Source organism: Myotis daubentonii, chromosome 5, assembly GCF_963259705.1.
Source record: "Myotis daubentonii chromosome 5, mMyoDau2.1, whole genome shotgun sequence".
NCBI lineage: Eukaryota > Metazoa > Chordata > Mammalia > Chiroptera > Vespertilionidae > Myotis > Myotis daubentonii.
The window spans coordinates 56,067,922-56,095,285 of record NC_081844.1 but is presented as its reverse complement, the minus strand read 5'-3'; the positions used below and the strand labels follow the sequence as shown (position 1 = coordinate 56,095,285).

Here is a 27,364-nt window from a genome sequence, read left to right as displayed (position 1 = left end):
TATTTTAAACATATAATTATGCTTGTTCAATCAAAATATATTATTTTTCAACATATAATTTTGGGCCCTAACCGGTTTGGCTCAGTGGATAGAGCTTTAGCCTGCAGACTGAAAGGTCCCAGGTTCGATTCCAGTCAAGGGCATGTACCTTGGTTGCGGGCACATCCCCAGTAGGTGGTGTGCAGGAGGCAGCTGATCGATGTTTCTCTCTCATCGATGTTTCTAACTCTCTATCCCTCTCTCTTCCTCTCTGTAAAAAATCAACAAAACACATTTTAAAAAAACATATGATTTTGCAACTTTAATGAACATTTACTCAGTAAATCAATTGACATAGTATAGTTTTTATGTTTTTCTTAATAAAAATTGAGCAGAAGACTGATGAACACCTCATTTTAACTACTTAATATCTTTCCCATTTAAATAGATATAAAAAGGGGTATCTATTTAAACTAATTATTTTTAAATCTACATTCTTTAATTAAGGAAAAAATGCTGAGGTATACTTCTTTGAGCTTTCAAAACTCTTCTTGCTTTTTGTGGTGCTTCATTAATTGAGTAAATGATCCTGTAACTGAATATAATTTAGTCAGTTATGTGAAGTTGTGGTGATCATTCTTTGATTTTGATTGAAATCTATAATTGGAAGAAGGAAGAAAATAGTTTTATTTATATGACTATATTACTTTGTGATAGAATTATTTCTTCCAGATGAAATTCTTTAAAAATGAAATTAGTTAATAGGCTTTGGAACTAAGGATACTTTAGAATTCATCTGTTGCAACAACTTCATGTTATAGACAATGATATTGAGACCCAGATTGCGGAGAAATTTTCCGGGAAGACACTTTGGATCAGTAAAACCCTGATCTCTGTGGTTTCTTTGTCCAGCGATTTTCACTTTGTGATGCATGTTGTTCCCAATACCAACCTAGATGCTATTAAAAACAAAGGGAGGGTGGGGAGAGTGCCAGAGAAGGGCATGGATCCTTTTAGTGAACCTGCTCAGTTTAGGGGTTCGTTCAGTGGGTGTCCAGCATTTGTTCTTCCACGGTGGGGAAATCATGCTAATAAAACCGATGTTTGCTTTTTAGGTGAGAGTTACGTGTGTGCATCGAACGAACCATTTCGTAAAGTTGATTACACCAAAAACATTAATCCGAACTGGTCTGTGAACATCAAGGGTGGGACCGCCCGAGCCTTGGCTGCTCCCACCTCGGTGAAAAGTGAAGTGAAGGAAAGTAAAGATTTCATCAAACCCAAGCTAGTGACTGTGATTCGAAGCGGAGTGAAGCCTAGAAAAGCCGTGCGGATTCTTCTGAATAAGAAGACCGCTCATTCCTTTGAACAAGTCTTAACCGATATCACCGAAGCCATTAAACTAGACTCAGGAGTGGTCAAGAGGCTCTGCACCCTGGACGGAAAGCAGGTACGGTGATTCTTAGCCCCCAGCTCCCCATCTTACTTTTAAATTCTCCTTGTACCGTGGCAGTTACATGTTTGACAATATGAGCTTTGTATCTGCTAGATATTTTAGTAGAGTGTGTGTGTGTGTGTGTGTGTGTGTGTGTGTGTGTGTGTGTGCGCGCGCGAGCACATGCTTGCATGTGTATGAATTAGCCTTTATCATGAACGTTGTAAGCGGCTCACCTGTCTCTTTTACACAAATGTCTCAAAATTACATAGAGAAAAATCTATACGTCTTATGGTCACTGGAAGGGAAATGTAAACTTGTGAGGGAAAAGTGTACGTTGAAGAGGCTTCCTACATTAAGTGGGATGTTCTCTACTTAAGAATAAGAACACCTAATAACTACTAGAGTCATTATGGGTTTGGGGAAGCCACAGAAGTAAAAATTAAAGATATTTAACATTTTTATTTAGCAAAGCTTCTCCTCCCCACTCATGTATAATTCAGAAAATGCATTTAAAGGAAAATATTTTCATGAGAATGTCCATATGAATTTCATAGGGAAGAATGGAGGTAATTAATCAGCATTTCTGAAAAAAAAATACATAAATTACACAGGGAAATGCATGCCAAATTATGGTAACAATATACCAGGAACTCTAATGGGCTAAAACAAAAATTGGGCAAATTGCAAGTACGCATGAATAGCAGTTACACAAATACTGAGTTTTGCCACAATCAGATTATCATTCCTAAAAAGAAACATGTGGCTTCTGAAGTCTATTTTCTCCAGTTTCAATAAGGTTAAATTGTTTATATTTACATTGTATAAACATAGTTTCCAGTATTCACTTTGTTTCTTCATTTCATTTTGTTTCTTCTCTTGAAAAGAATTTATTTTGAAGTGTTTGGCTCATGTAATGCTGAAAATGAATAATACTAAACACTGGAGCAGTGTCTTCTGGCAGGGGGAAAAAAATAGTTTTCTAAGACCAGATCTAGTTACTACGTTGCTTCCTGGATCATTAACAAAATTTTAAAAATAGGTTCTAAAAATTCCAGTAGAGTTTAATGAAGTTATGACTTCTCTAATTAATTAAATTAATGATTAAAAGGCAGCCTGCCCCATGACAGGTTCAGATGACTGGGAATAGCCACTTCACAAGTTGATTTATTCTGCAAGTAAGTGACCACAAGGAAAAAGGGAGATTTGATAAGTCAAATAGCTAATTCTTGGTGGACGTGGGGGAAATACGAACTATAGAGACAGATATTTAAGGTGCCTAACAAAAGAAAAGAAAATCATAAGTATGCTAAATTAGAAAACCTAAGTGGCATATAAACAGTACATGCAGATGAGATTTTAAAAATTGAAACTTATTTGGAAATCTCCAAATGAATGTTTTTAGGGAAATTTTAAGTGAAATAAAGAAGTTGAATGTCTAATTGAAATAGTAACCATTGAAATTTTAATAGTTATCTAAAAAAAATTTATCTTCAAAAAGACTCCAGACTAGAAATATTTATATGGAAAAATGTTGACTAAAGCACAAGCAATCCCGAATCATCAACATATTAAAGAATAATACACTGCTATGAGTAGGATTTATGACAGGAATGGAAGGATGGCTTATTGTTAAGAAACCTGTTAATACATGGGATCTACAAGATAAAGTTATTGCACACATAATCCCCCCAAAAATATCACAAAAGCACTTGCTAGAATACAAAATCTAAGTTCAATTAGGGATTTAGTAATAAAAATGGAGAATTCCCTAACAGACTAAAAAATCCTCTCTGAAACAAAAGGTCTGTGTAATTGGTATACAAATGAGATACTGGAAGTATTTCTGTGATAATCAGGTAAGGATGCCTGGTAGCAGCAGTATTCAACATTCTTCTATACATTCTTCCTGATTTTTATTTATAGTTTAATTGCAATTTCAATAAGAATCTAAATGATTTTGGGGGAACCAGGGGGAGGGACACATGACAAAGTGATTTTAAAAGTTAATCTGGAAAAATAGGCAGGAAAATTTTGGAAATAATGATTAATGGGCTCTCATGCTACCAGATATTAAATCACTATTCCATTACTATACCAAAAATAAATTCCAGGTGTTTTAAAAATATTGATGTCAAAATGAAACCAAAGAACTAAAGGAAAAGATGTCAATAGTTATGGTGACATGGGAAAGGATTTTCTAAGCATACACGTAGTGGGAAGATCACAAAGGAAAAGGTTGGTTAGACAACATAAAAATTAAAACTTTCTAAATGTTATAAGCAAGGGTTATATACTTTTATGTTAAATCATAATAGTTTAATATGAAAAAAACCTTAACACTGCAATGGCAAAATGAAACACCAAACAGACAATTTGAAAAGGTAGAAATATAAATACTAAGTATAAGAAAGCACAGTCTCACTAAATAAATATGCATGAAAACAATATGATTTTTTTATATTTAAAGTTGACATGTTTAAAAAAAAATGTCCATTATATTTCGATATGCAGTTAATTGGCATTCTCAATGAATGATGGAAGTGTAAATTTCATAATCTTTATGGAAAGCAGTTTGTTTTGTACTATACAAATGTCCTTTCCATTTGAACTAATAACTTATCCTAAATAACCTGAGATGTCAGCATAATTATGCATGAGAATTCATCCCAGCAATAAGATCAAAAAATTGAAAACAATTTAAAATCCCTAAAATAGAAAACAGTTAAATAATATTACAATAGCATTCATAGGAGTGGCCTTTAAAAATTGTTTGGGGGGCAATTTAAAGACATGGGGAAATGTTAAGTGAAAAAGGCAAGAAATAAACTCTGTAGTATGGTTTCAATTTTGTGTTAAGAAAGAAAAGTAGAGGAAAAATTAAAAAAAAAAATTCAGAAGGAAACACAATCATAGTTGCCATCAGAAACCTAGTACTTGCTGTTGTGATTTCTACTACTTCTTCCTCATGTCTGTTTAAAAGCAAAAACTCAAGCACTGAGAAAGAAAACAAAGACCAATTTCAATCAGATTGTGGAAATTAAAACATTGTGAGTTAATCCTTGAAATTTTGGCATGTGGTTATAAAATGTTACAAGCATCACTTTTGTCACTGTTTAGGTCTAAACATGATTTCCCATGTGCAAAGAGAAGATATATTTTTAAACTTTCAAATAAAATTTCTTTTGGAACAATTAGACTTTGGTTTTCATAGGCACAGTTTTGGATACTGTATTTTCGGAGTGGCAGGTATCCTTCAAAGCTATAGTCTTCTTGGCGTTGATTCAACATCTGTACTTTAGATAGACTTGCTATTTAAAACCTCATGTCTGTTGTGTGGTTCATATGTTATAAAGAGGACATTAAATCTTGCTTTGAAGTAGCATAAGAAATTTGTCTTATGCTTAAGATGAATGCATATCTTTAAATGGGCATTGTTCTGATTTTACTTTACAAATTGATTTTTTTTTTAGGGGGCATGTAAAACTATCTGCTTTCTGAAAATTCTCAAGAAAAGGACAGCTTTGCTTAGGTGAAGAGAGTGGAATGAGAAAAGAAGTAGGATCTGCTAATGAGTTGTTCCTGCACAAAATTTTAGGCCATCTACCTCAACTTTTTATGTCCTTTCCTACTCAGATTGGTCGTTTTCATCTTAAATTAATCTGATCTTCGACACAAGCGGAGATAAACAGTTTCCAGGCAGTTCATTATGCAGTCACCGATTCCATTCCTGATACCCATGATAGAGTTTTAAGGGGCCCTGGTTATCTTTTTTATGGGTTTAAAAGCTTTCCCGATTGAAGGGGCAATGAATGGTGTGGCATGTGCTAGCAGCATTTATGCTGGTAACACAATGTCCCTTGAGTCTTTTCTGTCAAAATGGATAATCACTTCTTCCTAGTGGTATTGACTCAATTTACAAGACCTGGCGTGGTTAGTACAACTAACTCACGTATTCTGTGTCTCTTGTAAAATCACTTCAAATAAAATCAAATGTTAGGATTTATCCATTTTAACTCTTGTGTTTGCTTTCGTGTAGAGCAGTGGCTCTGCACTGGGTATGTTTGTGCTCTATGGGACAGTTAGTGGAGTTTGGAGTCATGTTTTGATGCCACAACTGGGGATGAGGATTCTACTGGCATGTAGTGGGTAGAGGCCAGGATGCTGCTATCTACAGTATCCTACAGTACACAGGACAGACAGACAACAGACACAACATAATTCTCAGGGGTCCAAAATATAAAGTGCTGAGATTCAGAAAACCAGGTGTAAAGTAAATGAAGTGATTCAAAAGGAGATGACACTTGTTTGATTGTTAACTTTATCAACGAGGCCACATGCTAAACTTTATTTCAGTACTTACAGATTTCCCCATAGCCTGTCTGTGCACTTTTTATCTCATTGAGGCAGGTGTGTTGGAATGCCATGGTTTATGGTCTTTGTTATCCTGGATTTCCATTTATTTGTCTTTGTTGTGTAGAGCTGACATGTAGTTGGGGAGTACAGCTTCACAGGCAATAAAAGACTGTTTCACATGTATTTAAAGAAAGTCTAAGAAATGATGATTTTTATGGAGTTTTATTTAATACTTAAAGTGATGTGATGAGCATCAATTTTTAAAGAAATACACAACCTATGCATTTATATATGGGGTGACTAGAAAAAAGGATCTATAAATAGAAGTCATGACTATTCTCTTCAATAACTTTTTAAACTTGCAATTAATTTAGATTAAATGCTTTACTTTTGTTTTCTTTTTACAAATGGAACCTTGAACTTTCACATTAAAGGCATTATATAGGACAACAAGGTTTACTTTTTTAAATTTCAAAAGTCAGGGTAAGTTTCTTATAATAAACTGCAGCAGGGGAGTTCTTTTTAAAAATGTCTTTATTCTGTTAAGGGACTGAAAGGTCCAAATATAGCTTTTGTCCACATGTGTAAAAAATTCTAACTTTTAGCTTTCCCAGAAACAGCAGAGTTTTAACATAAAAGAAACATATTTAGTGGAATTTTGGAACAAGTTGATTCTTGTCATGGGCAGAGGCAAAACAGACTCAGAAATTGCTAGCAGTTGATGCTTTGGGGGTAAAACACTTCCAGACTTTGGGACCACTGCCAGCCTTCGGATGCCCACGTGCAGGGGGTTCTCCTTGGGGATCGTGGAGTGCCTCCATCTTACCAGTCATCTTACGGTCTATGAGGGTTTCCGTCCTCACTCTTCAAGAAGTTTGTTTCATGGGTAGCATGATATATATTTATTTTGTACCTGACTAACTTTTCTGGCATCAGTTTCTAGTAAAGGTTCATTTCTTTGTAATGACCCAACCATTCTTATTTAAAGCAATCTCTTCTCAAAAATTGCTACGTAGAAATCAAATGATTGAGATCTGTTTATAAATATTTTCTACAATTCCTTTAATCCCGATATAATATTCCCTTGAAGCTGATTTTTAGTCCTCATGTTGCTCCCAGTGCATGGATTTTATTTTATGTTTTTGGATAGTAGAAATTCAGACAACTGTGTTTTGTCTGACTAGATACCTTCATACCTCTGAAGCGTGGTTCACCCTGATCTATCTCAAGTAATGGAAAATGATCTCAACCAGGAATCAACAGACTACAGAGGAACTATAGTGGGATTTCCACCCCCCCCCCCCCTCAGTATAGCAGGAAGTCCAGGTAAAAGAAAGGCAGAAAACATTCACTTTGTTCTTTGATCCCTGATCCAAGCAGGAAGGGTCGGGGGAGGCTTAATCTTTGTTTTTAATTTAATGAACACCTACCTCTTTTCAAAGAGTGGGAAGAAAGAAGGAAGAACTTTGTCGAAGTAAAGTTTGTGTTTTGCCATTCTGGGATCCATTGTGTAAGCAGTTTCCCCAAACCTTTAACAATATATTTTTCCCTTTTAATGGGAAACTGGAGGCAAACACAAAAATCCTGTTTATAATTACTGCAATTGAAAAATAGCAGAATAGATATTTAAGGTGTCGGTGAGATAAAAATGACATCACTGTGAACTCTGGTTTCCTTATTTATTCTTTTGGTGTCTAAGCTGGCGGAACGTATGGAGCGTAAAAATTGTGTTAAATTCATTTCATTTTCGTTATAAATGTATTTTTCAGTGGTTATAATAATTATTATTAAAATATATATTTTGTTACATATGAATTTTACAATGCTTAGAATAATAGCTAGCAGCCTAATTAGCTAATAGATAAAACGCTAGTAGCTTCCTATGTTAGGCATTTTGATAATGATTTCTATTACCTGTCTCCACTCATCCTCACAATCACCTTGAGAGCTAGGTGTTCTAATTCCTATTTTACATTGGGGAAATTGAAACCGAGAAGTCAAGTAACCTGTTCAAAATCGCACTGCTGGGGGAGCTGGATTCACACCGAGGAAGTGTGATTCTAGGCCTCCCCCCCATTCCCCAACCACCACTCTTCACAGCTGTGCTCAAAGCCCTCTTTAGACAGGCTTTGTGAAGGTCATCAGTGATAATGGGGACAGGAAAAATAACTAATAAGCTAATTGGATTATTTTATTTCAAAAACATTTTTTTAGGCCTTAGAGTGATGCAGTTTAATCTGGGGGTTATCTAAATATGGTAAGATTATTCTTTGTGTAGGATCTGAAACATGAAAAAAATAGGTAAAGGAATGATTATATACTTGACTAAAAAATAGAGTTATTTTAGAGTTAGAGTTATTTCAAAGATTTAATTTTTAAAAATTAAAGACTATGACAGTGCAGAAAGTTTAGAAAATATAGGAAGAAATACACAGTCTTACCATTTTACTACTTTTTATAACTTTTTATTTTCATAAACATGTTTTCTTTTTTCTAAAGAGACAACTATGCAAGTAAAATCAGTGCATTTCTACTGGAAAAAATTTAAACAATTCAGAGAAATGCAAAAAGTGAAAAGTTTCTTTTCACATCTGCTCTTCTTCCCAAACCTCATTCTTCTTCTTAAAGGGAATCACCAATAACAGTTTTGTAAATGCAATTTAAATATACACTGAGTGGCCAGATATTATGATTACCTGACATTTGTAGGCAAATTCGCTATAATTTTGCGCTGAAGTTGCTAGAGGGCCAGGCCATTATAAATAGGGAAGCAGGTTGTTTACCACGACAGTAGAAGTGATATTTTTCTGAAGATATGGGTAAACAACGCGATTTAACAGCCTTTGAACATGGGATGGAGATATATATGCCAGATTATTATGACCACCCCATCAGTACTTCATTGGGCCACCTTTTGCCTTCAATACTGCGGTGATTCCTCTTGGCATTGACTCCATGAGATGTTGAAAGGTGATGTGAGGAATCTGACACCACGCCTGATGAATAGCACTGTCCAGTTCTGTGAGATTTGATGGTTGTGGAACCAGATGCCTGATGGCTCTTTTAACTTCATCCCACAAATGCTCAATTGGATTGAGATCTGGTGATTGTGGGGGCCACCTAAGCGAGGTAAAGTCTCCCTCATGTTCTTGAAACTGCTCCTGCACAATATGAGCACCGTGGCATGGTGCATTGTCTTGTTGGAAGAAGCCATCTCCATTGGGATACACCATCAACATGATAGGATGAACTTGATCAGCAATGATACTTAGGTATGTTGTGCTATTCAGATGTTGTTCCACACGAATAAAAGGGCCCAAATCATGCCAGGAAAACATGCCCCAAACCATAACACTGCCCCCACCAGCTTGAAGGGTTGTACTCATGCATGTGGGGTGCAGGCATTCATGCTGTTTCCGCCAAATTCTCTGCCATCTGCATGATGCAACTGGAAATGTGATTCATCAGACCACATGACTTTTTTCCAGTGCTCAACTGTCCAATCCTTGTGTTCCTGTGCGAATTGTAGACATTTTATCTTGGTAACTGCAGACAGCAAAGGTGTTCGAACAGGCCTTCGGCTTCCATATCCCATGTGATGCAGTGTACGGCTAATTTGCCTACAAACACCAGGTGGTTATAATAATCTGGCCACTTAGTGTGTGTGTGTGTGTGTGTGTGTGTGTGTATATGTGTATGTGTGTGTCTATCCCATGTTCAAAGGCTGTTAAATCGCATTGTTTACCCATATCTTCAGAAAAAGATCACTTCTGTCTTGGTAAACAACCTGCTTCCCTATTTATAATGGTCTGGCCCTCTAGCAACTTCAGCGTGAAATTATAGCTAATTTGCCTACAAACGTCAGGTGGTCATAATAATCTGGCCACTCAGTGTGTATGTAGACATCGTTTCTATATAATGTGGCTTTTCTGTGCAATCCTGTGTCTTGTTTTCCCCATTTATTAATCATATTATTCCATGTTACGTAATCTTCATATTTCATACTTAAGTGACTGAATGCTATTCCATTGGCTAGAAGCATCCCAATTTATTTAACCTATTGCTTGACATTTGGGTTTCCGGTTTTTCATTCTTTTAGTCTCTAGTCATTTTTTTGCCTATAGATTTCAACATGCCTTGAATCATTTCCTTAGGATAGATTCCTAAAGGTTAATTACTAGAAGAGACTCTTAAGTATTTGGGGGCTTGAGAGATATTATCAGAGCTGTAGACAAAAAGTTGTCCTCATTGGCAACACCACGGCCAGGTGCCCTAGAATTCCCATAGTTGGGAGAGACTAGTAAGGGTTAGTTGTGACAGATAGGCACATTTGTTGTGTGCAAAATGCACATTCTGTGAAATTGAAACCCACCTGCATGTATTCCTCTTATCACTTCTACCTTTGCTACTTTCTGTTCTAGAAAATAGTTTGATAAGAAAAGCCAGTTAACCTGTGTACCAGTTTTATGCCAGAGGCTGGTGCTTGGGACTAGTCTTGAAAACGTTGAGCTCAGTAGGGAGAACAAAAAGGAAACTTTTAAAGCAAATAGCCCACGTTATGAAACTATGTGGCCTTAATTGTGAACTAAGAAACCTAATGCTTCAGTTAATGTTTGCTTTCTAACCTTTGTAGATGCCCAAAATCCCATGATATTTAGTCAATTCAGGTAACATTTGTTTTGTAATATTTTGAGTCAAGATTACTTGAAATGGATACTTTGTAAAGTTAATTGATGCCTTTTGGTGGGTCACCACTAAATTTTAGATTTGTTTTGTTGTTTTTGTAAAATATCATGAATGTCTACTAATCCCAATTTCTACCACTATGTGCAGTATATGATGTTACTTTACAAATTTTATTGGACTTCATGAAAGGCTCATTTACTCACCATGCTTCATGGTAATAATAAGGACAGGTGCAAAGTCAGTATAGTGTTATATATACAACTGATGTAGGACATTATTTAGTCCAGCTTGCTAATTTTATAGAACCAGTTGAAATCTGTGCTGCTTCTCTTGCAAGGAAAGCCTGACTCAAAATCTTGTGTACAATCAGCTTGTTTGTAGATCACAGTGCAAAGTTAATGACCTCTGCTTTGGCCTGTTTTTACTGTTTCTTTTAGTTGGGGGGAAGCGTTCATTTTCAGCTTTGTAGTCATTGACTTCTTTAGAGCAAAAGTTAAGCTTAACCGTGGTCCTCCACCCTCTTAGGGTGCTGCCTCATAGAGAAGGAGTTAATTGAATCTAAACTGAAAATTCCTTGGGGGGCGGGGGGAGAAGTAGTGCTAGAGTCTGTGTTGGTTTCTTCAGTAACCCTGCGCAATTTTCCAGATTTGAAAATTAACCTCTTCCAGGTTTTTGTTTGTGGGTGTTTTTTTTGTGGTTTTTAAGTAAGGACGAACACCACACTTCAAACAGTGAAATGAGCCTCCACGAATGTTCTCGCTATATTTTTAGGACTTTTTAATTGTAGTGTGATGCAGCTGCCAGACTCCCAGCACAGAGTGTTGGAAGACTCTGTAGTCATTAGAGGTTCGCCTCCACAGAAGTTTAATTCTCTGAGCTGGGCGGCTGTTAGAAATGAAGCAACACTTACCCAAAAGGAACATTCTGTTTTTTGGGGGTGTTTTTTTTTTCCTTATGTACTCCAGACTCTCCCTAAGACTTGAAATAGTGAAAGTTTTATTTAAAAAATGTTTTTGTAATGATGTATGGCAAGCTTCTCTAAATGTGAGCATAAAGACCTTTGATTGTATTTGAAAATATTGCTCTCCCCACATGCTGAGTCATGAAAATGCCATTGTAAGTATGAGTTATGAGAGATTTTTAAATACCTGTGTATTGGTACGTATTAAAACTGACATTAGTTACATGGTTGTGTTTCTGAAGGATTAAGTTTATTAAACACCTAATCTTTAGGATCACTTATGGGATATATTTTCAGGGGTAAAAGATTACGGCTGACACATGCCATTGTGAAACTGCAAATTAAAAAGTTTTCTTTTTATAAATAAACCAGAGGTTGTGTAAATGGAAACTTGTAAAAGCCCAGTTAGGTAACTGATCCAAATTTTAACATTTTATGTCTTTTCACTTAATCTAGTAGTCCAGATTTTTACATGTAGATAAAAAGTATAGAAGTCTTAAACTTTTTTGGAAGTTTTAAAACTGGTTTCCACTTCCAGAGTGTTCCTGCTAAAGCAGTACCAATGTTTAAGTCAGTTCTTGAGAACTTGCAGGAGAAAAGAGAGTTTTGGCCAATGTTATTTGTGCCCTGAGGAACTGACCAGAGGCACTGGAGTCAGAAAATACACATCTAAATTTGATTTAAATATATTCATTTCACCACCGCATTATAGTGTTGGAGGAGGCAAGATTCGTGCTTATGCATCGAGGAAAGTCATTAAAGATTTTTAATGATGGGAAAGAGCATCTGTAGTGCCAACTATTGTTGGCAGACTGTTGACACACGTTGTCATTTATTCTCACAATCACCCCATGGTAGGTCTATGGCAATATCGTTAGGCAGGAGTGTTTCAGAGCATGTCCAAAGAACTGTCGCCCTTTGGCTTCAGTTAGACCCCTTGGATATGACTGTGTACTTACCCCCATGAGGCTGTCTTTGACCCAGACATTTTTTAAAATATATTTTATTGATTTTTTTACAGAGAAGAAGGGAGAGGGATAGAGAGTTAGAAACATCAATGAGAGAGAAGCATCGATCAGCTGCCTCCTGCACACCCCCTACTGGGGATATGCCCGCAACCAAGGTACATGCCCTTGACCGGAATCGAACCTGGGACCCTTCAGTCCCAAGGCAACTCTCTATCCAGTGAGCCAAACCGGCTAGGGCTGACCCAGACATTTTTAAACTCCCGGTGTCACCGCTCTATAATTATTCACCTGAAACAGCTTCTCACTCCCGGGACCTGTTATATGGTATGATTATTTACTTTAGGCTTGGCTCTGATTAGCTTCGTAGACTTGCCCCAAAACTTACACTCACCCTTAAATAACAAAGAGTGTGTTTCTTTTATTCTGTGGGTGATTATAATTCCTTGCTATCATTTATTTTGTGGCTCAAGATGTCCTAGATTTGGTCAGTGGAACCATTTGCAAGTTGGATCCTGTATCTTTTTGACATTTTAGGAGACATAGGAGAGTATGGATTATAGGGAGCCATGCAGGTTCATAATTAGACCTGTAGCAAACAAAATTACATCAGCAATTCTGTACCCCATCGACTACTGTAGACCCTCTGTCTCAGGTGTCTTCTGATGGATCATTCTGTCCCTGAGCACGTGTAGATGCATGGCTCCTATTCATTGCACATGGCTCCCAGTCTCTGGGCAGCTCTGTCTTCATGTCTCTTAGCATGTTTATCATTAAACCCCTAGCCACTAGGGCCTAAGATATGTCTGATTGAATTGTAGGTTATTGTCCTATATAAGAGCAATATACGAGCTGTGAGCTTCCCCATTCTTGACCTATAATGGCTGCTTTTAGGGGAATACTCATGATTTGCTTGGGAGAGTTGCTGTGGTTTGAGTCGTGTGACCTTGTCACCTATGTGCAGTGAATTGGCTCATAAGGGTCATTGAGTGTTGAGAGTGTGTAGGGATTCAGTGACTCTCTGGTTCAGTGGTTCTGGGCTGGAGGTGATTTTGGCCCCGAGCGATATTTGCAGGAAGAGTAGAGTGTGCTACTGGCGTAGAATGGTGGAGCCTAGGGATGCTGCTAAATATCCTACAGTGCAGGGTGCAGCCCTCCACCGCAAAGAACTGTCTGGTCCAAAACATCATGCTCACTGAGAAACTGTGGCCTAATTTAATGGGTAAAAAGGGAAAGGGAAAGGGGGTTCTGACAGAAATGCATGTGGCTTTGGAATGGCCAGCATAATGATGTAGGTATGTATGTCTGGTTGAGTGGAGATTTTTTAAATTGAAAAATTAGACAAGGGCAAGATCCTGCACAGTGTCCACTGCATTTCCAAAGGATAAACCTCATCGGCGGGGCTTTGGGTTGCCGTGGAGGACCTGCAAGGATCAAAGTTGCATTTTAGGAGGTTTACTCTGGGCAGTGTGACATGGGCACACAACGATGAGCAATCCTGAAGGATCGAATGTCCCCGGGAGTGAGAAGCTGTCTCAGGTAATATTATTTCAAAGGTGTAATGCTACACAGTTTCCTGAATGATAATGGTAAGCGTTTCCTAAACTCTATTCCAGGTAAGAAGCAGACATTCCTAAAGAAATTTAAGTCGTTTCAGAGGTGAAAAATTTGGTTTTAGCAGGAAATGAGAAAGATAGAATGGGTCGGGGGGTGGAGTCTAAGTTTATAGACAGAAAGAATTATTTGGTTAACGATTATAACAAATCTTCAGAGTGCCTAGAAAGAAGTGGTATTTCATTTTAAATTTTAGGATTTAAAAAAGAGCCTTCATGTTCCCAGTGCTTTTTGTATTGTCCAACTATTTGAGAGGTTTGTGGCAGGATGGATATCAGAATTCTTATTCAGAAGTAGTGCTGGAGTGTAGGTAAACACTGCCTTTTCTTCTTTATTTTTTATTTAAGTATAATTGATACACAATCTTATATTGGCTACATTAGTTTCAGGTGTGTACAGTGTAGTGATTCAACATTTTTATACCCTATAGTGTGGTCACCCCACTAATTCTAGTAATCATCTGTCACTGTGTACACTTACCACAATAACACTGCCTCTCCTGTGCCTACTGGAATTGTGAATGCCTCCCCCTCCTTTCCCAGCACACACCTGACATTATCGAGCAGGTGATTGGTGACCATGAGGCAAATCTATATTGGGGAAAACCTGTTATTGTAGTGTGCCAGCACTGAAACAATCTGTCTGCAATAACACATTTGTTTAGTTTGACTTAAAAATATAGTCACTATGACAACTAAGAAACTTGAATACAAAGGTGCTTCTTGGTAGCAATAGAAAAGAATACTTTTCCTTGAAATTATTAGAGTGGCATAGAAAAGAAATGGCCCAGTCTCGTGAATCTGAAATAATATGATCTAGTGACACACCTTTAAAATGTTGATCGCTTTAAAAACGGTGAATGCTCCTAGGCTTTAGCTAGTAAAATGTTATCAGAAGCATATTGTTAAAGTAATTGTTGAAGACCTATCTCTACCTTATTTTTTTGTGAATCCTCACCCAAGGATTTTGCCATTGATTTTTAGAGAGAGTGGAACGGAGGGGGAGAGACCGAGAGAGAGAAACATCAATGTGAGAGAGACCCATTGATTGATTGCCCCCCATATGCTATCCAACTGGGCCAGGGACCGAGCCTGCAATGGAGGTACGTGCCCTTAGCTGACTCTCTATCCACTGAGACAGACTGGCTACAGCCCTACTTTATTTTAAAAAGGAATAATGACTTGGCTTTTTATGAAGTTGTATTTGCAGTTTCATGCTGATATCGCTGGGCTAATTTGGTGACATGTACAATTTTGAATTGTTTGTATGGTATAATGGATTCTGGTTAATGGCTTCCTCAAACTATATTTAGAGCAGTTTAGGCATCAATATAGGGATCTGAGAGAGCAAGATTAAGTCTGTGGACATTTTGCCTGGAGGGTTTCTATAAAAACAGGGATATAGGTATCTATATACTTTATGTATAGTCTATAGAAATACATATAAAATTTACGTGCTTGGCAAACATCCAGTCTGCCAGTCTACTTACTGAGTCTGGACACTGAAGCTAGGCTGTGGTGTTCAGCGTGGGGCCGCGGAGCGTCTCTGAGTGCCAGCTCGGTCAGAATGCAGAGGAGACGAGGTCCCTGCTCTCGAGGTTCATATCTTCTGTTTGGTGAGAACGTCGAAAACATGACATAATTAGACAATGACAAGGGGCTGAGAGACATTGCTATTCAGCTAAAGGATGGAAGTGTGAACCAGTGCAGTAGGGGAGAGTTCGTGAAGAACTAGAATGCAAACTGGGCTGCAGCGGGGGAGACGGATGTGGAGAGGCTGTTCCCCCCACCCCCACCCCACCGCCACCCTCCCAAACACAGTTGGCAGCAGGGGAGAGAAGCAGGGGTGAGCGTGAATGGCAGTACCCAGGGGGATGGAAGCAGTATCAGGACATAGTAGGAAATGAGTTTGGAGAAATTTGGAGGGGGGCGTAGGCTTAAGTTCAAACAGAAGGCTATGGGGGGAGAGAATGCCAGCTTTAATATATTGATTTCAGAAAGGAAGGCTATGGGGGGAGAGAATGCCAGCTTTAATATATTGATTTCAGAAAGGAAGGGAGAGAGAAATAACATTAGTGATAAGAAAGAAACATTGATCGGTTGCCTCTTGCACGCCCCACAGTGGGGATCGAGCCCGCAACCCCGGCATGTGCCCTGACTGGGAATCGAACCATGACCTCCTGGTTCGACCACTGAGCCATGCTGGCCGGGCAAGAATGTCAGCTTTTGATGAAACAACGTAATAAAACTGTGCTTCGGGGTCAGCCTGTCACTGGACTGATGCTAAAATGAGAGGAGGACCACACAGCCAAGCAGGAGGCCCGCCCAGCAGTCTAGGTGTGGTCCAGAGAGCATGGCAGATGTGGACAGAGGCAAAGGTGTGGAGCAGAGAAATGGACTGAGTGCAAGATCGGTACCGTGGACCCTGGGGAAACAGGAGAGTGCTAAGAGCAGCACACGCCCTTGGTACAGTTACCAAGCCCAGAGCAGGCTACAAGTCGTACCACAGAAATGCTTTACGGCCCTTGTTTCCTAGGGGCCACTGAAGGTTGAACAAGCAGAAATATCGAGACTGATATTGCCTGGAACCTTTTTTAATATATATGGATGTAGCTATATATCAGTAAATGTATGGCTTCTGCACTACATCAATCATTTTAGTAACGTGACATGGCAATTCGTCATTAAGTCTGAGGTAGCAAAATAGCCTAGTTCATTTTAAACTAGGATTAAATTAATTTTTTTAAGACCCACGTCATTGTTGGCCTGATGAGGTAGAAATAACGTTTTTGCTTATTTACATGTCACAAATTGCTTTTGTGGGAGTTTTGTGGGTGTGTTGTTTTAGTAGGGGTGTGTGTGTGTGTGTGTTAGAGAGAGAGAGAGAGAGAGAGAGAGAGAGAGAGAGAGAGAGAGAGAAGAAAAACTATTTTAAGTAAAATGTCAACCTAATTTTATATAGCAGATATCCTTATTTTGATGTTAAGCTGATGTGGCCTCAGAAAATGTGATGGAGAGCTACATTGTGACTGGAGCAAATTTCGCAGAATATGTGTAAGAATCTGCGACGCTCTCCTGTGGAAAAATAGCTGAGTCCCCTCTTAATGTTTGCCTGGGTCCCTTAGCCTACAACCATCCTAGGTTTCCAGAGGGATTGGGTCCTGGGGGCACTGTTCTTGTCCAGACCTCTGTATTGGAGGTGGAAACGCTGCAGGAGCCTGGGGAGACTTTCCCAGGCACTGGCGCCTCCTGCTGCCCCTGGGCCGGCCCCTCCTTTCCTGCTGTGGGTGATGGTGCCGCCCCTCCCTCCTGGGCAGAGGCGAGCTTCCCTTTCTTGGGACTCACGCTCTGAGTCACAGTGGAGGAGTCCTGTGGGCAGGACCAGCTATATAATTTGTGGGGCCCAAAGCAAAATGAAAATGCAGGGCTGCTTATTAAAATATTATTACGAATTTCAAGACAGCAACATCAGAATATTAAAGCAAGCCTGGGGCTCTGGGCACCTTGACCTCTCTCAAGGTCTTGTGAGGCACAGGTGGGCTGCCTTGCCTTCCATCTAGATCGGGGGTGGGGGACATCCGGCCCGCGGGCTGTACATATGAGGCTCGCAAAATCATTTGGCAGAAAAAAGGTTCCCTACCCGTGGCCTAGATGGAGAAGGGGCAGAGACGGCTGCTTCTCCCACCTGCTCCTCACACACCTGCCCACGGTCCAGCGGTCAGGAGGGCGGCAGCTCCCCCAGCCCCTCTGCACTCGATTGGTTTTGTCCAGAGGAGCACTGTTCCCACAGGATCGGTAGACTTCTGGCAGTCATGTGCTAGATTGTATGCTACTAAGTACAAATGAGGGCTGTGAATCCTGCGTGCAGGTGGGACTGAACCTCGTGTGTGGAGCAGTGTTAGGGTTGATTTTAAGGGACAGTTGCAAGAATGGGGAGCTTTCCCTGCCCTGGTACAGTTGCTTTTCGCTATTCACTGTAGTTAGGTTCAATAAAGTGCCCGCAAACACTGAATTAGCAAATACATGATCTTGCTTGATGTGTGTCTCTGTTTAAAGACACCTTATTGAGTAGATATTGTTAATTCATTTACATGAACTTGGGGGCAGCAGCACTGTGACTGACGCCCGAAGGAAGTGTATCTGACACATGCATTTTCTCCACAAGACACATTACACTCTTCCTGAGCTTAGGAACATGAGACAGCACTTCAGCACTGTACCAGGGGCCATTGAAAGCAGAGAACCAACAAAAAGCACCAAAATGCAAATAATGTGGCACTAAAGAGGCCACACAAAATATGAGAACTGAAACCACTCAGCAGAGCCTCACTGTTCACGCTCGGCTGCAGGATGTGTTCATTGGGTGACTCGAATTTTTCACCGCTGTGCACATGTCAGCAAATGACCCCAAAAGCACCACAGGAATTGATTTAGGGACTAAAAATAAACTTTAGCAAGTAGGTGAATTTGCAAATACAGAAACTGCTGATGTGGAAGATCGAATGTATTTTGAATTTTAGCTCTTAGGTCATAGTGAGCAGGTCCTTAAAGCAAAGCCATCTATCCACATGGCAAAAAGAGGTTACTGTTTGTTTCTAAAGGGTTGATAAAGCAAGATGATATACATTCACAAGGCAATGTGTCAGACTTTCTAAAATAAACTTGAAATGCATACACTTCCCTCAGATAAGAGAATGTGAAGAGGTGTTGTGGGTTTGATAACCAACTGTGCTAATAACAATCATTAAGTGTCAACTAATTACAATGTGCAAAAATAAAAGGTCCAACTAATAGTAGGTTACATTAGTGTCAGATCAAATCATCTTGTGTAAACAAAGGTTATAACAAAGGGAGGGGATGGAAAGGGTTCAGACAGGGAGAGAGTATAAGGGCTTTGCATGCCTTTAGATTGAAGAAACTGATGTATGGCCCCAAATGTTGTCAGATCTCTAATGATTTCACGATTAAAAGAATTACTTTGGAAAACAGAGTTCAGTGAGTATTTGTGATAAAATGTGGAAATTTAGAAAATGAGTGACACATTTTGAAAACATTCTCCTCTGAATGTCACTTTTGTGTTCCAAATATTTTGAGATGTTCCCGGGGTAGGAACTATTTTGTGAAATAAATTAGATAAGGCAGTGCTTGCGATGTTGACAAGATAACTGAAAATGTCCTGAAGAAAACGTTAGTTACGCATAAGAAGCAGTTTATTATCCACTTGCCTGAATGTGTGTAGTTTATATCAGTGTTTTGGGGGTTTTTTGGGGGGAGGAGCTTGTTTTTTGTCTCACTATGTTGCCTTATTGCCTCTGAAACAATTCTGTATAGTGGTGGCCCAGTATCTTAGAGGCTAGGCATCTTGCTTCCTTGCTGCAAAGGTTTTTAAATACTTAAATTTTTAGTTGTTGTTTTTTTTGCCTTCTAATTCTCCCTCCTATTTTCTACAGCCTGGTGTACTACTGGACCACAGTTTTGGTTTGCAGTTGCTCTTCAGAGCAGTTCCCTGAGATCCTGTTCTTTCTTGCAGCTTTCACTGCACCAAGGAGGCTAGTTTAGCACTGCCCCGCTCTCCCTTCTGATGCTGCTTGGCTCTTTAAACGAATACACCTTCCTAAAGACTTACCAAAACCAGGTGACAATGTGAGACTGTGGACAGTGAGGAAATCCCAGTTTCATGATGCAATGGTTGCTTAGAATGCTTTAAAGCAATTTGTGGACTACATTCTAGATGATTGTTTTTCTAAATTATTAGTTCCCTCTATTCTCTGGAGAAGTAGTCCCCTCCACCCCGCAAAAAGCAATCTCTTTCACTCCATCAAGTTTTAGTTATATTTGGGAAAAGCTTAATTCTTGGAGATTCACAGTGCTCATTAGCACATTAAAGGCTTTGAGATGTCTTGCAGTGAAGAAACCATTAGAACATTTCCCCAATTATTTGGCTATGGAATTCTTTAATGCAGAATACGCTATTAATATTTCCTTGGACTAGTGTTCTGTAATGCGCTACCCTTTTTTCCAAATGATTGCCCCCAGATCTCTATCTGTGATCATGTTTTACTCCCTACCCCTATGTCCCATACCCCTGCCCTATTCTATCCTTTACATCCCACCTTGTTCCTGACAGTGACCAAGCTTAAGTCTGCATCTCATCCCTGGAGACCTTTGGGAGGTCATTGCTTCAAATACATGTTTCATGGAGCCTTTGTGAGAGCTACTGGTGCTGAACCGGTTCCTTTGGAGTTAAAGAATGAGAATTTTGCAGTGCGACAAACCTGAATTTGACTCCTGGGTCCACCATTCATTAACAGTATGGCCTTTGTCAAAGTACTTGTTATTCTTGTTCACTTTTCTAAATGTGAATGAAGTGAGATGTATGCTAAAGCTCTTAGCACCGACTGATCATTGCAGAGGTCCTCATTAGCATCTCCACAGGTCCTGGGCACCATCCTGGCACAGATGCCTGGAGTTGACTGAAGGTGGCAGGGAGGAGTATTTGGAATCTATTTTCCCATCAGGGTGAGGCCTAGTCTTGTCATTCTTCACTGTGATCTTGACATGCCCTAAGTCCCAGGCTCCCATGGACTTCGAAGTCCTGCCTAGAAGTGAAAGAGAGGCAAAGGCTAGAGCCTAGGGGCTAGACTATGAATAGGCTGGACGTGCATCTTTTGGAGTGTCAATCATAGGTCTTAACCATGGCTACACCCATCAAAATCACTCGTGAAACTTTAAAAAAAAAATAGATTCCTAAGCCCCATACCCAAGGAGATTCTCATTCATAGGCCTGGTATAGGTTGTACAAACAATTTTAATATAAATAGAAACTATGAACTGGTAGAGTTTTAGAAAGTAGGATTAGTAATAAAAACCTACCTAGGTTGTCAGGATTAAGTAAGGTATATGTGAAATTGCCTAGCACATAACTGCAATTCACAAGTTCTATCAGTTATCTTTTGTTGCATACTAAATCATCCCAAACTCAAGGGCGTGTATAAGGAAGGGTTTTTTTTCTCATTCTTTAGTGTTGGCTGCAGCAGCTCGCTGACCCCAGTGAGCTGCAAGGGAGTCGGGAGTGGGATAGAGCTGGCTTAGCTGGGGCAACTTTCCTCCACATTTTCATTCTCCTCCCACCTCAGACCAGCCTGGGTATTCTCATGGTACACTAGCTCCTTGATTAATGTCTTTTCATTTAACTTCATCGATATATAAAAGGATAATATGCAAATTGTCCCCTCAGTAGCTCAACCGGGAGACTGGGAGTTCAGTTGCTCACTATGAAGTGCGCTGACCACCAGGTGGTGGCGCGGAATGAAGGATGGCCCCAGTTTGCAGCTGGCAGCCGGAGAAGGGAGGTCCCCGCCGCCGGCAGCCTGAAGGCCCTGATTGGCCCTGATCACCAGCCAGGCCTAGGGACCCTACCTGTGCATGAATTTCGTGCACCAGGCCTCTAGTTTTGTTATAATGTTGATGAGAAAAATACGTTGATTCCATGCTGGGGACACTATTTGTGTGGAATGTGCAGGTTCTCCCCACATCTGCATGGGTTTTCTCCAGAGACCCCGGTTTCTTCCCACACCCCTAAAGTGTTAGATGAATTGGTTTGCACTGTCCCAGTCTGAGTGAATGTGGGGTGTCCAGGAGTGGCCCCTCAGTGGAAGGGCATTCTGTCCAAGGTGTGTCCTGCCTTGTGCCCAGAGCTGCTGGGAAAGGCTCCAGCCACCTGCAACCCCGTACTAGATAAACAGGTTGGAAAATCATCACCTTGCTTGTTTTTACTCATCTTTTTAAAATGTATGTCTAGCTCACATTTATCTCAACATTTAATATTAGAAGTTTTTTGAGTCTTTATTTAGAAGTTTGGTGATATTATTGTGACCAGAAATACTCTGTAGGAACTTAACGCTTGCTTATGTCAATTAGCCCATGGTAAAATTGCTTTCATTATACATTGTGAATACTTAAAGTCTCCGTTTCAAAGAACTTATCAATGATGTCAAGTGAAGACTTTACTGGATATCACAGCACAGGGAGCAAGTGGAAATACATGTGTCTTCTTAAAACCTAGACTTAAAACATTACATCTGCCTCATTCTGTTGGCCAAAGTGAGTCATGGCCAAGCTCTTGTGTCAAGGGGTAATGAAATACATGCAAGGGATGTGTGTGCAGGGAGGCATGAAGAATAGGATACAGTGGTACCATCTATCACAGAAGCCTGAAACATTGGACTTTAAGATAGAGTAGTTGGGTACTATATCTGATACTTTCATTAGGACTATGTGCAAGTTTTTACCTCTGCCTATTATTCATTGGTAATGATATCTACCCTTCTTCACAGGTTAGTTACTGAGATCAATGGTAATAAAGTATGTGAAAGTAGCTCCAGGGTTATCCAGTATCATAAACCAGTAATAAATCACAGTTTCTCTAAGCTTTGAGCTCCACAACCAAATAGCCTGGGTCTGATTTCTGCCTTTGTCGCGGGAGCGGTGGGATTTGGGCAGTGTAGGTAATCTCCCTGTGCCTCAGGTCCTCTTGGTTTGAAAAGGGACTGAGCGTCTTCTCCACGCTTTGAGGTAGTTGGGAGGATTCGGTGAGGTACAGTCTATGTAAACCTTTTAGCTGGGACCCAGTGTAAGTGCTCAGTAAGGGAAACATGTTTTGCTACAACAAATAAAATATAAAGTTGGCATTTGACCAACTAAACGCTCAGAGATCTCTAAGGCAAATCTAAGATATGTGATACGTTTTGGGAATTTAAGAATCTGAATGGAAAAGTTTAAAGGGTTACATCTGCTTTGGGATTTTTCAAGTCTCAGTTATTTAAATATGAGAGCCCTGGCTGAGTGGTTCAGTTGGTTGGAGCATCATCCTGTACACCCAAATGTGGCAGGTTCGCTTCTCGGTCAGGGCACATACCCAGGTTTCGGGTTCCATCCCCAATTGGGGCATGTGCAGGAGGCAACCAGATGATGTTTTCTGTCTCTCTCTCCCTCTCTCCCTCTCTCCCTCTCTCCCTCTCTCCCTCTCTCCCTCTCTCCCTCTCTCCCTCCCTCCCTCCCTCCCTCCCTCCCTCTCCCTCTCCCTCTCCCTCTGAAATAAAAAATAAGTAAATGTGAGAATTATTTTGCAAAAAGAAATCAACATTTACTGTGGACCAGCCACGTGTACAGTAATGTGTTATACTTAGCAAAGACGTTAAGATACGGTCTCCACCCTCAAGAAGCTAGCAGGCAGTTGGGAAAAGCAAAAATTGTCCCACTAAGTGATGCCAGCGTTAAGTGATACGGTGCGGACTAGGAGTGTCTACCCAAACTGCTGGGCAGGTGCCAGTGCAATGATATCCTTAACTTGATAGCATGGGTTCAGGTGACCGCCCATTGGTTAGCCACAGCATAGTGCGGTTGTGTGCTCACTTACACAGCGGCAGGGCATTAAATCGCGGTCTGGACCAGGTGGGCTTGCAGTTGAATTGAGAACCCACAGAGGGAGAGGGGAGTGTTGTAGCTGATGCATGCAGTGCTTCTGAAGACTCCCCTTCCCAGGAGAGTGCAGAAACAGCCAAGCCAGCACATGCTGTGGGTCTCCTTACAGAGTCAGTACGTCCTGTGTCATTCTCAATGAAGTGGTGTTGGCTGGCGCCCGGAGAGGCGGATACTGGTGTAGCCAGGGTAGGGCTCTGCACTGCCAAGCAAATGCCAGCCAAGAGTATATTCCAGTATATTTGAGCATGATTATCTCTGCAATCTGGCTTTGTTTTTTTTCTTAAGTATAATTTTAACGTTTATAGGAAATGCATTTTGTTTGCCTATTTGTTATTCAAGTGATGTGGTTTATTTACACTTTTTGGCAAATGTCACAGGTAAGATATGCTTGAAAAATGTCACTACTTAGTTAGAGCTTAGCATTAAAATTGTCTATAAAACTGTCTATAAAATTGTCTATAAAAGGAACAATTGTATCTAATAGAATCAAAGACAGGTAATAAGTCAAAGATGGAAATGTAGAATATCATTTCCCCTTCACAAAAACCGTATGCATAATGGATTTTTTCCATCAAGTATATTAAAATAACTCAAAAGAAATTCTAAAGCCAGACAGAAAAGGGATGATTTGTTAGTTTATCGTCTCTATTTGTGATGTTTTAGTTCCTTATTTCTTTGAATTTTAATCTCCTACAGAAGAAATTAGCTGCCTTTTACCTTGTTCTCTCCAGCGGACTGGGGCTGAAGGGGAAAAATGCCACAGGCCTCCCCCAGCAAGAATGGAGGCTCCTCCCGCAGCCTCGTGGGTCCCTAAGACTTGGGAGCTGTGACAAGGCCTGCACGGGGTCCGCATGGTCGAGGTCAGCGTGGGGGAGCGGTGTGGCAGGCAGGAGAAAGGGTCGGGGTCACTCGCAAACCCGCTGCTTGGGAGAAACGGACTTCTTCACCAAATGCCTTGTTGTATCCATGGACTGTGTACTGCCATAAGCTCAAGGGTTGAAGATTAATCTGTGTGTGAGGGAGAAATTTAATATATTCCCTTTATCTTTCCTGTTCTTTTCCTGTTTGCTTTTCACAGAAATCCCTGAAGGTGCTGCAGTTTTATTTTTATTTAAAAAATGTTTTTGTTATTGTTAGTGTATCCTTTTAGACATTGAGATGGGGAATATTATAAGAGATTAAAATAACTTGTTGATAATAACAATGAAAAGATTGGAACTAATAAATAAGTGTACTAGAATATAGCACACATTCATCATATCTGTGTACTTACTGGTTTTCAAAACTTTTGTAGAACGTGTAGAGAAATCGGTTGGGAAATCTATGCATTGTTCAGATTTTTAAAGTGTCTAATTATGGGCAAGAATGCTGCTGCTTCATCCTAATTCATTCTCTTCCATCAGACATGCAGATTCACTTAATTAGCTATTTCATTTGTGGTTTTAAACCAAACTACAAACTGTGTGTGGCTTTGGACTATCTGGTTTTAGGGTGGCAGAAGTTGGCATGGCATTTTCTTAGCTCAAGAAGTTTTGTGCCTCTTTATTGAATTTATTGGGGTGACACTGGTTAACAAAATTATACAGGTTTCAGGTGCACGGTTCTACAACACATCATCAGTATACTGAATTGTGTGTTTAGCACCCCAAGTCAAGTCTCCTTCCATCACCCTTTGACCCTCCTATACCTTCCTCCACCTACTCCATCTCCCACCCCACCCCCCAATCACCACAAATGTTGTTTGTGTCTGAGTTTTTTCTTTTTTACTTATCCCTCCACTCTCATCCCCTTCCCCCGACAGCTGTCAGCTTGCAAGAGTTTTAATTACATCTTATTTCTTAATTCTTAACGTGGGACAATATTTCATTAAATTCTCTGAAGTTTAACTTGATACAAATTTTAGGATGATTCATGCTAGCCTTCCTTCCCCAGCTCGTGACCCGTTTTCAGAGTAGTATTTGAAAAGCTTCGTAAGCTAAGGTGGACTGTTTAGAGTTTGGCACTTGGCTGTTTCCCTGAATACTCCCTTGGTCTCTGCCAGCTGTGAGTGTGATGACAGGGTGAGGGTTTGTTTCTCAGGTGTTGCTGGTGGTGTTTCATTTTGCAGATCTAGACGGGGAGTTAGAGGGGAGTGCTGAAACAGAAGAATAAGCCTTAAGATTTGGGTTCTTATGAGATGGATGCCATTGAAGACACCTGGTCCATGGGGTTTTGTTAGTTTCTTAGCATTTCTATTTTATCAGCATCCTTAATAAGACCAGTCTACTGGGAATATTGTCTTTGTCTTCTCAGAGTTTCCATTGAAAGTGTCTATAAACAGCTCATGGTACAAAGGAGAACCTTAAAACTGTTAAGGAATAGAGCGTGATAAAGTTGAGGTACACATGCATTTCCTAGCAGAAAAAAGTATGAAGGAAAACGTGACTTTAGAGCAAATGCAAACTACTTTACCAAGGTTTGAAAGATGCCTTTGAAATATGTTTAGTTTGTGCGGTTTGTCAACTTTGTTTTCTAAGACAAGGACCCTCTCCTTATGAGAGGAGCATGATGTCATGCTCTGGACTGTGATTGCTGTGATTCTAACACACTAAATTGGCTCCAACTCCAGTTTGAGGTTTAATGCTTGACATGCTAAATGCTTCCGTCCTCTTGTAGGAAAAATTCCTGTAACAATGAAATCATACTGTGTTCAGCTAAACTAGTGGAGTATCTTTATTTTAGGAAAAAAAAAATCATGAAATGTCTCAATTTTTGCCCGTTACTAATGAAAAAAGTTTTATGAAACTGTCCTGAGTAAAATAATTATTTAGTGTAATTGCATTTAATTTCCTGCTTTGCCACATATTCTTCTGTGAATCTTTCATCATTCCCTTCTCACTCCCTTCTTAAATCTGCAATCAGTTTTCAGGAGCACATCTGTCATCATCTTGTATGTAATTAATGCAGTGTCTTCAGTGGTGTCATCTGAATTACTCAGTAGGGATGATGGGTAATTTGAGATGTCATAATTGACCCCAGACGTTCCTTCTCTGAAGGGTAATAGTAGATAATGATTTCTAAACAATTGCACCTTTTCAGTTGAATAGAATTAGGAAAAAGAATAAAGGGAGGGAGAGAGGGAAGGAAGGACGAGAAGGAGGGAGAGAGGGAGGGAGAGAGGAAGGCGAGGAAGGAAGGAGGAAGAAAAGGAATGAGGGAAGGAGGAGGACCAATCAACAATTCTCTCTCATCATTGATGCTTCTGTCTTTCTCCCTTTCTCTCTGAAATCAATAAGACTGATGAATTTCAAAAGGTAGGTGGGGGAAAGGTGAGGGGGAGGGATTAACTGGGGAGCTTATATGCATATATGTGTAGCCCATAGACCCAGACAATAGTGTGCTAAAGGCCTGGGAGGGGCAGATTTGGGGTAGAGGGGGTCAACGAGAAAACACACACACAAACAAAGGGGACATCTGTCATATTTTCAACAATAAAAATAAATTTAAAAACAAAACAAGAAAATGTATGTTTTTTTGTTTTGTTTTTAATGAAAATACCCAGCCAGCATGACTCAGTGGTTGAGCATTGACCTATGAACCAGGAGGTCAAGGTTAGATTCCCAATCAGGGCACATGCCCTTGCTGTGGGCTCGACCCCCCCCCCCCCCCCCCGGCCTCCCAAGTGTGGGGGCATGCAGGAGACGGCTGATTAATGATTCTCTCTCATCATTGATGTTTCTATCTCTTTCTCTGTCTCCCTTTCTCTGTGAAATCAATAAAAAAATATGTTTAAAAGGAAGGAGGGGGGAAAAAAAGAAAGAAGGAAGAGAAGGAAAATTCTTCTTGGATGTTTTTAGTGTCCTTTATTTGTTATTTAGCATGCTAAGTTTCTATAGCACTTGTTTTC

At 39.9% G+C, this 27,364-nt stretch overlaps 1 protein-coding gene across 7 annotated transcripts in view; it reads left to right on the top strand.

Moving 5' to 3' along the window:
• DCLK2 (doublecortin like kinase 2) overlaps window positions 1-27,364 on the top strand; it is a 139,022-nt gene that overhangs the window by 23,198 nt on the left and 88,460 nt on the right. For all 7 annotated transcript variants that reach the window (XR_009453025.1, XR_009453024.1, XM_059697875.1 and 4 more), the window contains exon 2: window positions 1,095-1,429. Coding sequence is in view for 5 of the 7 variants with exons in the window: in XM_059697875.1 (XP_059553858.1) it covers window positions 1,095-1,429 (335 nt within the window). In the remaining 2 variants the exon portion in view is untranslated. The remainder of the gene's footprint in view (window positions 1-1,094; window positions 1,430-27,364) is intronic.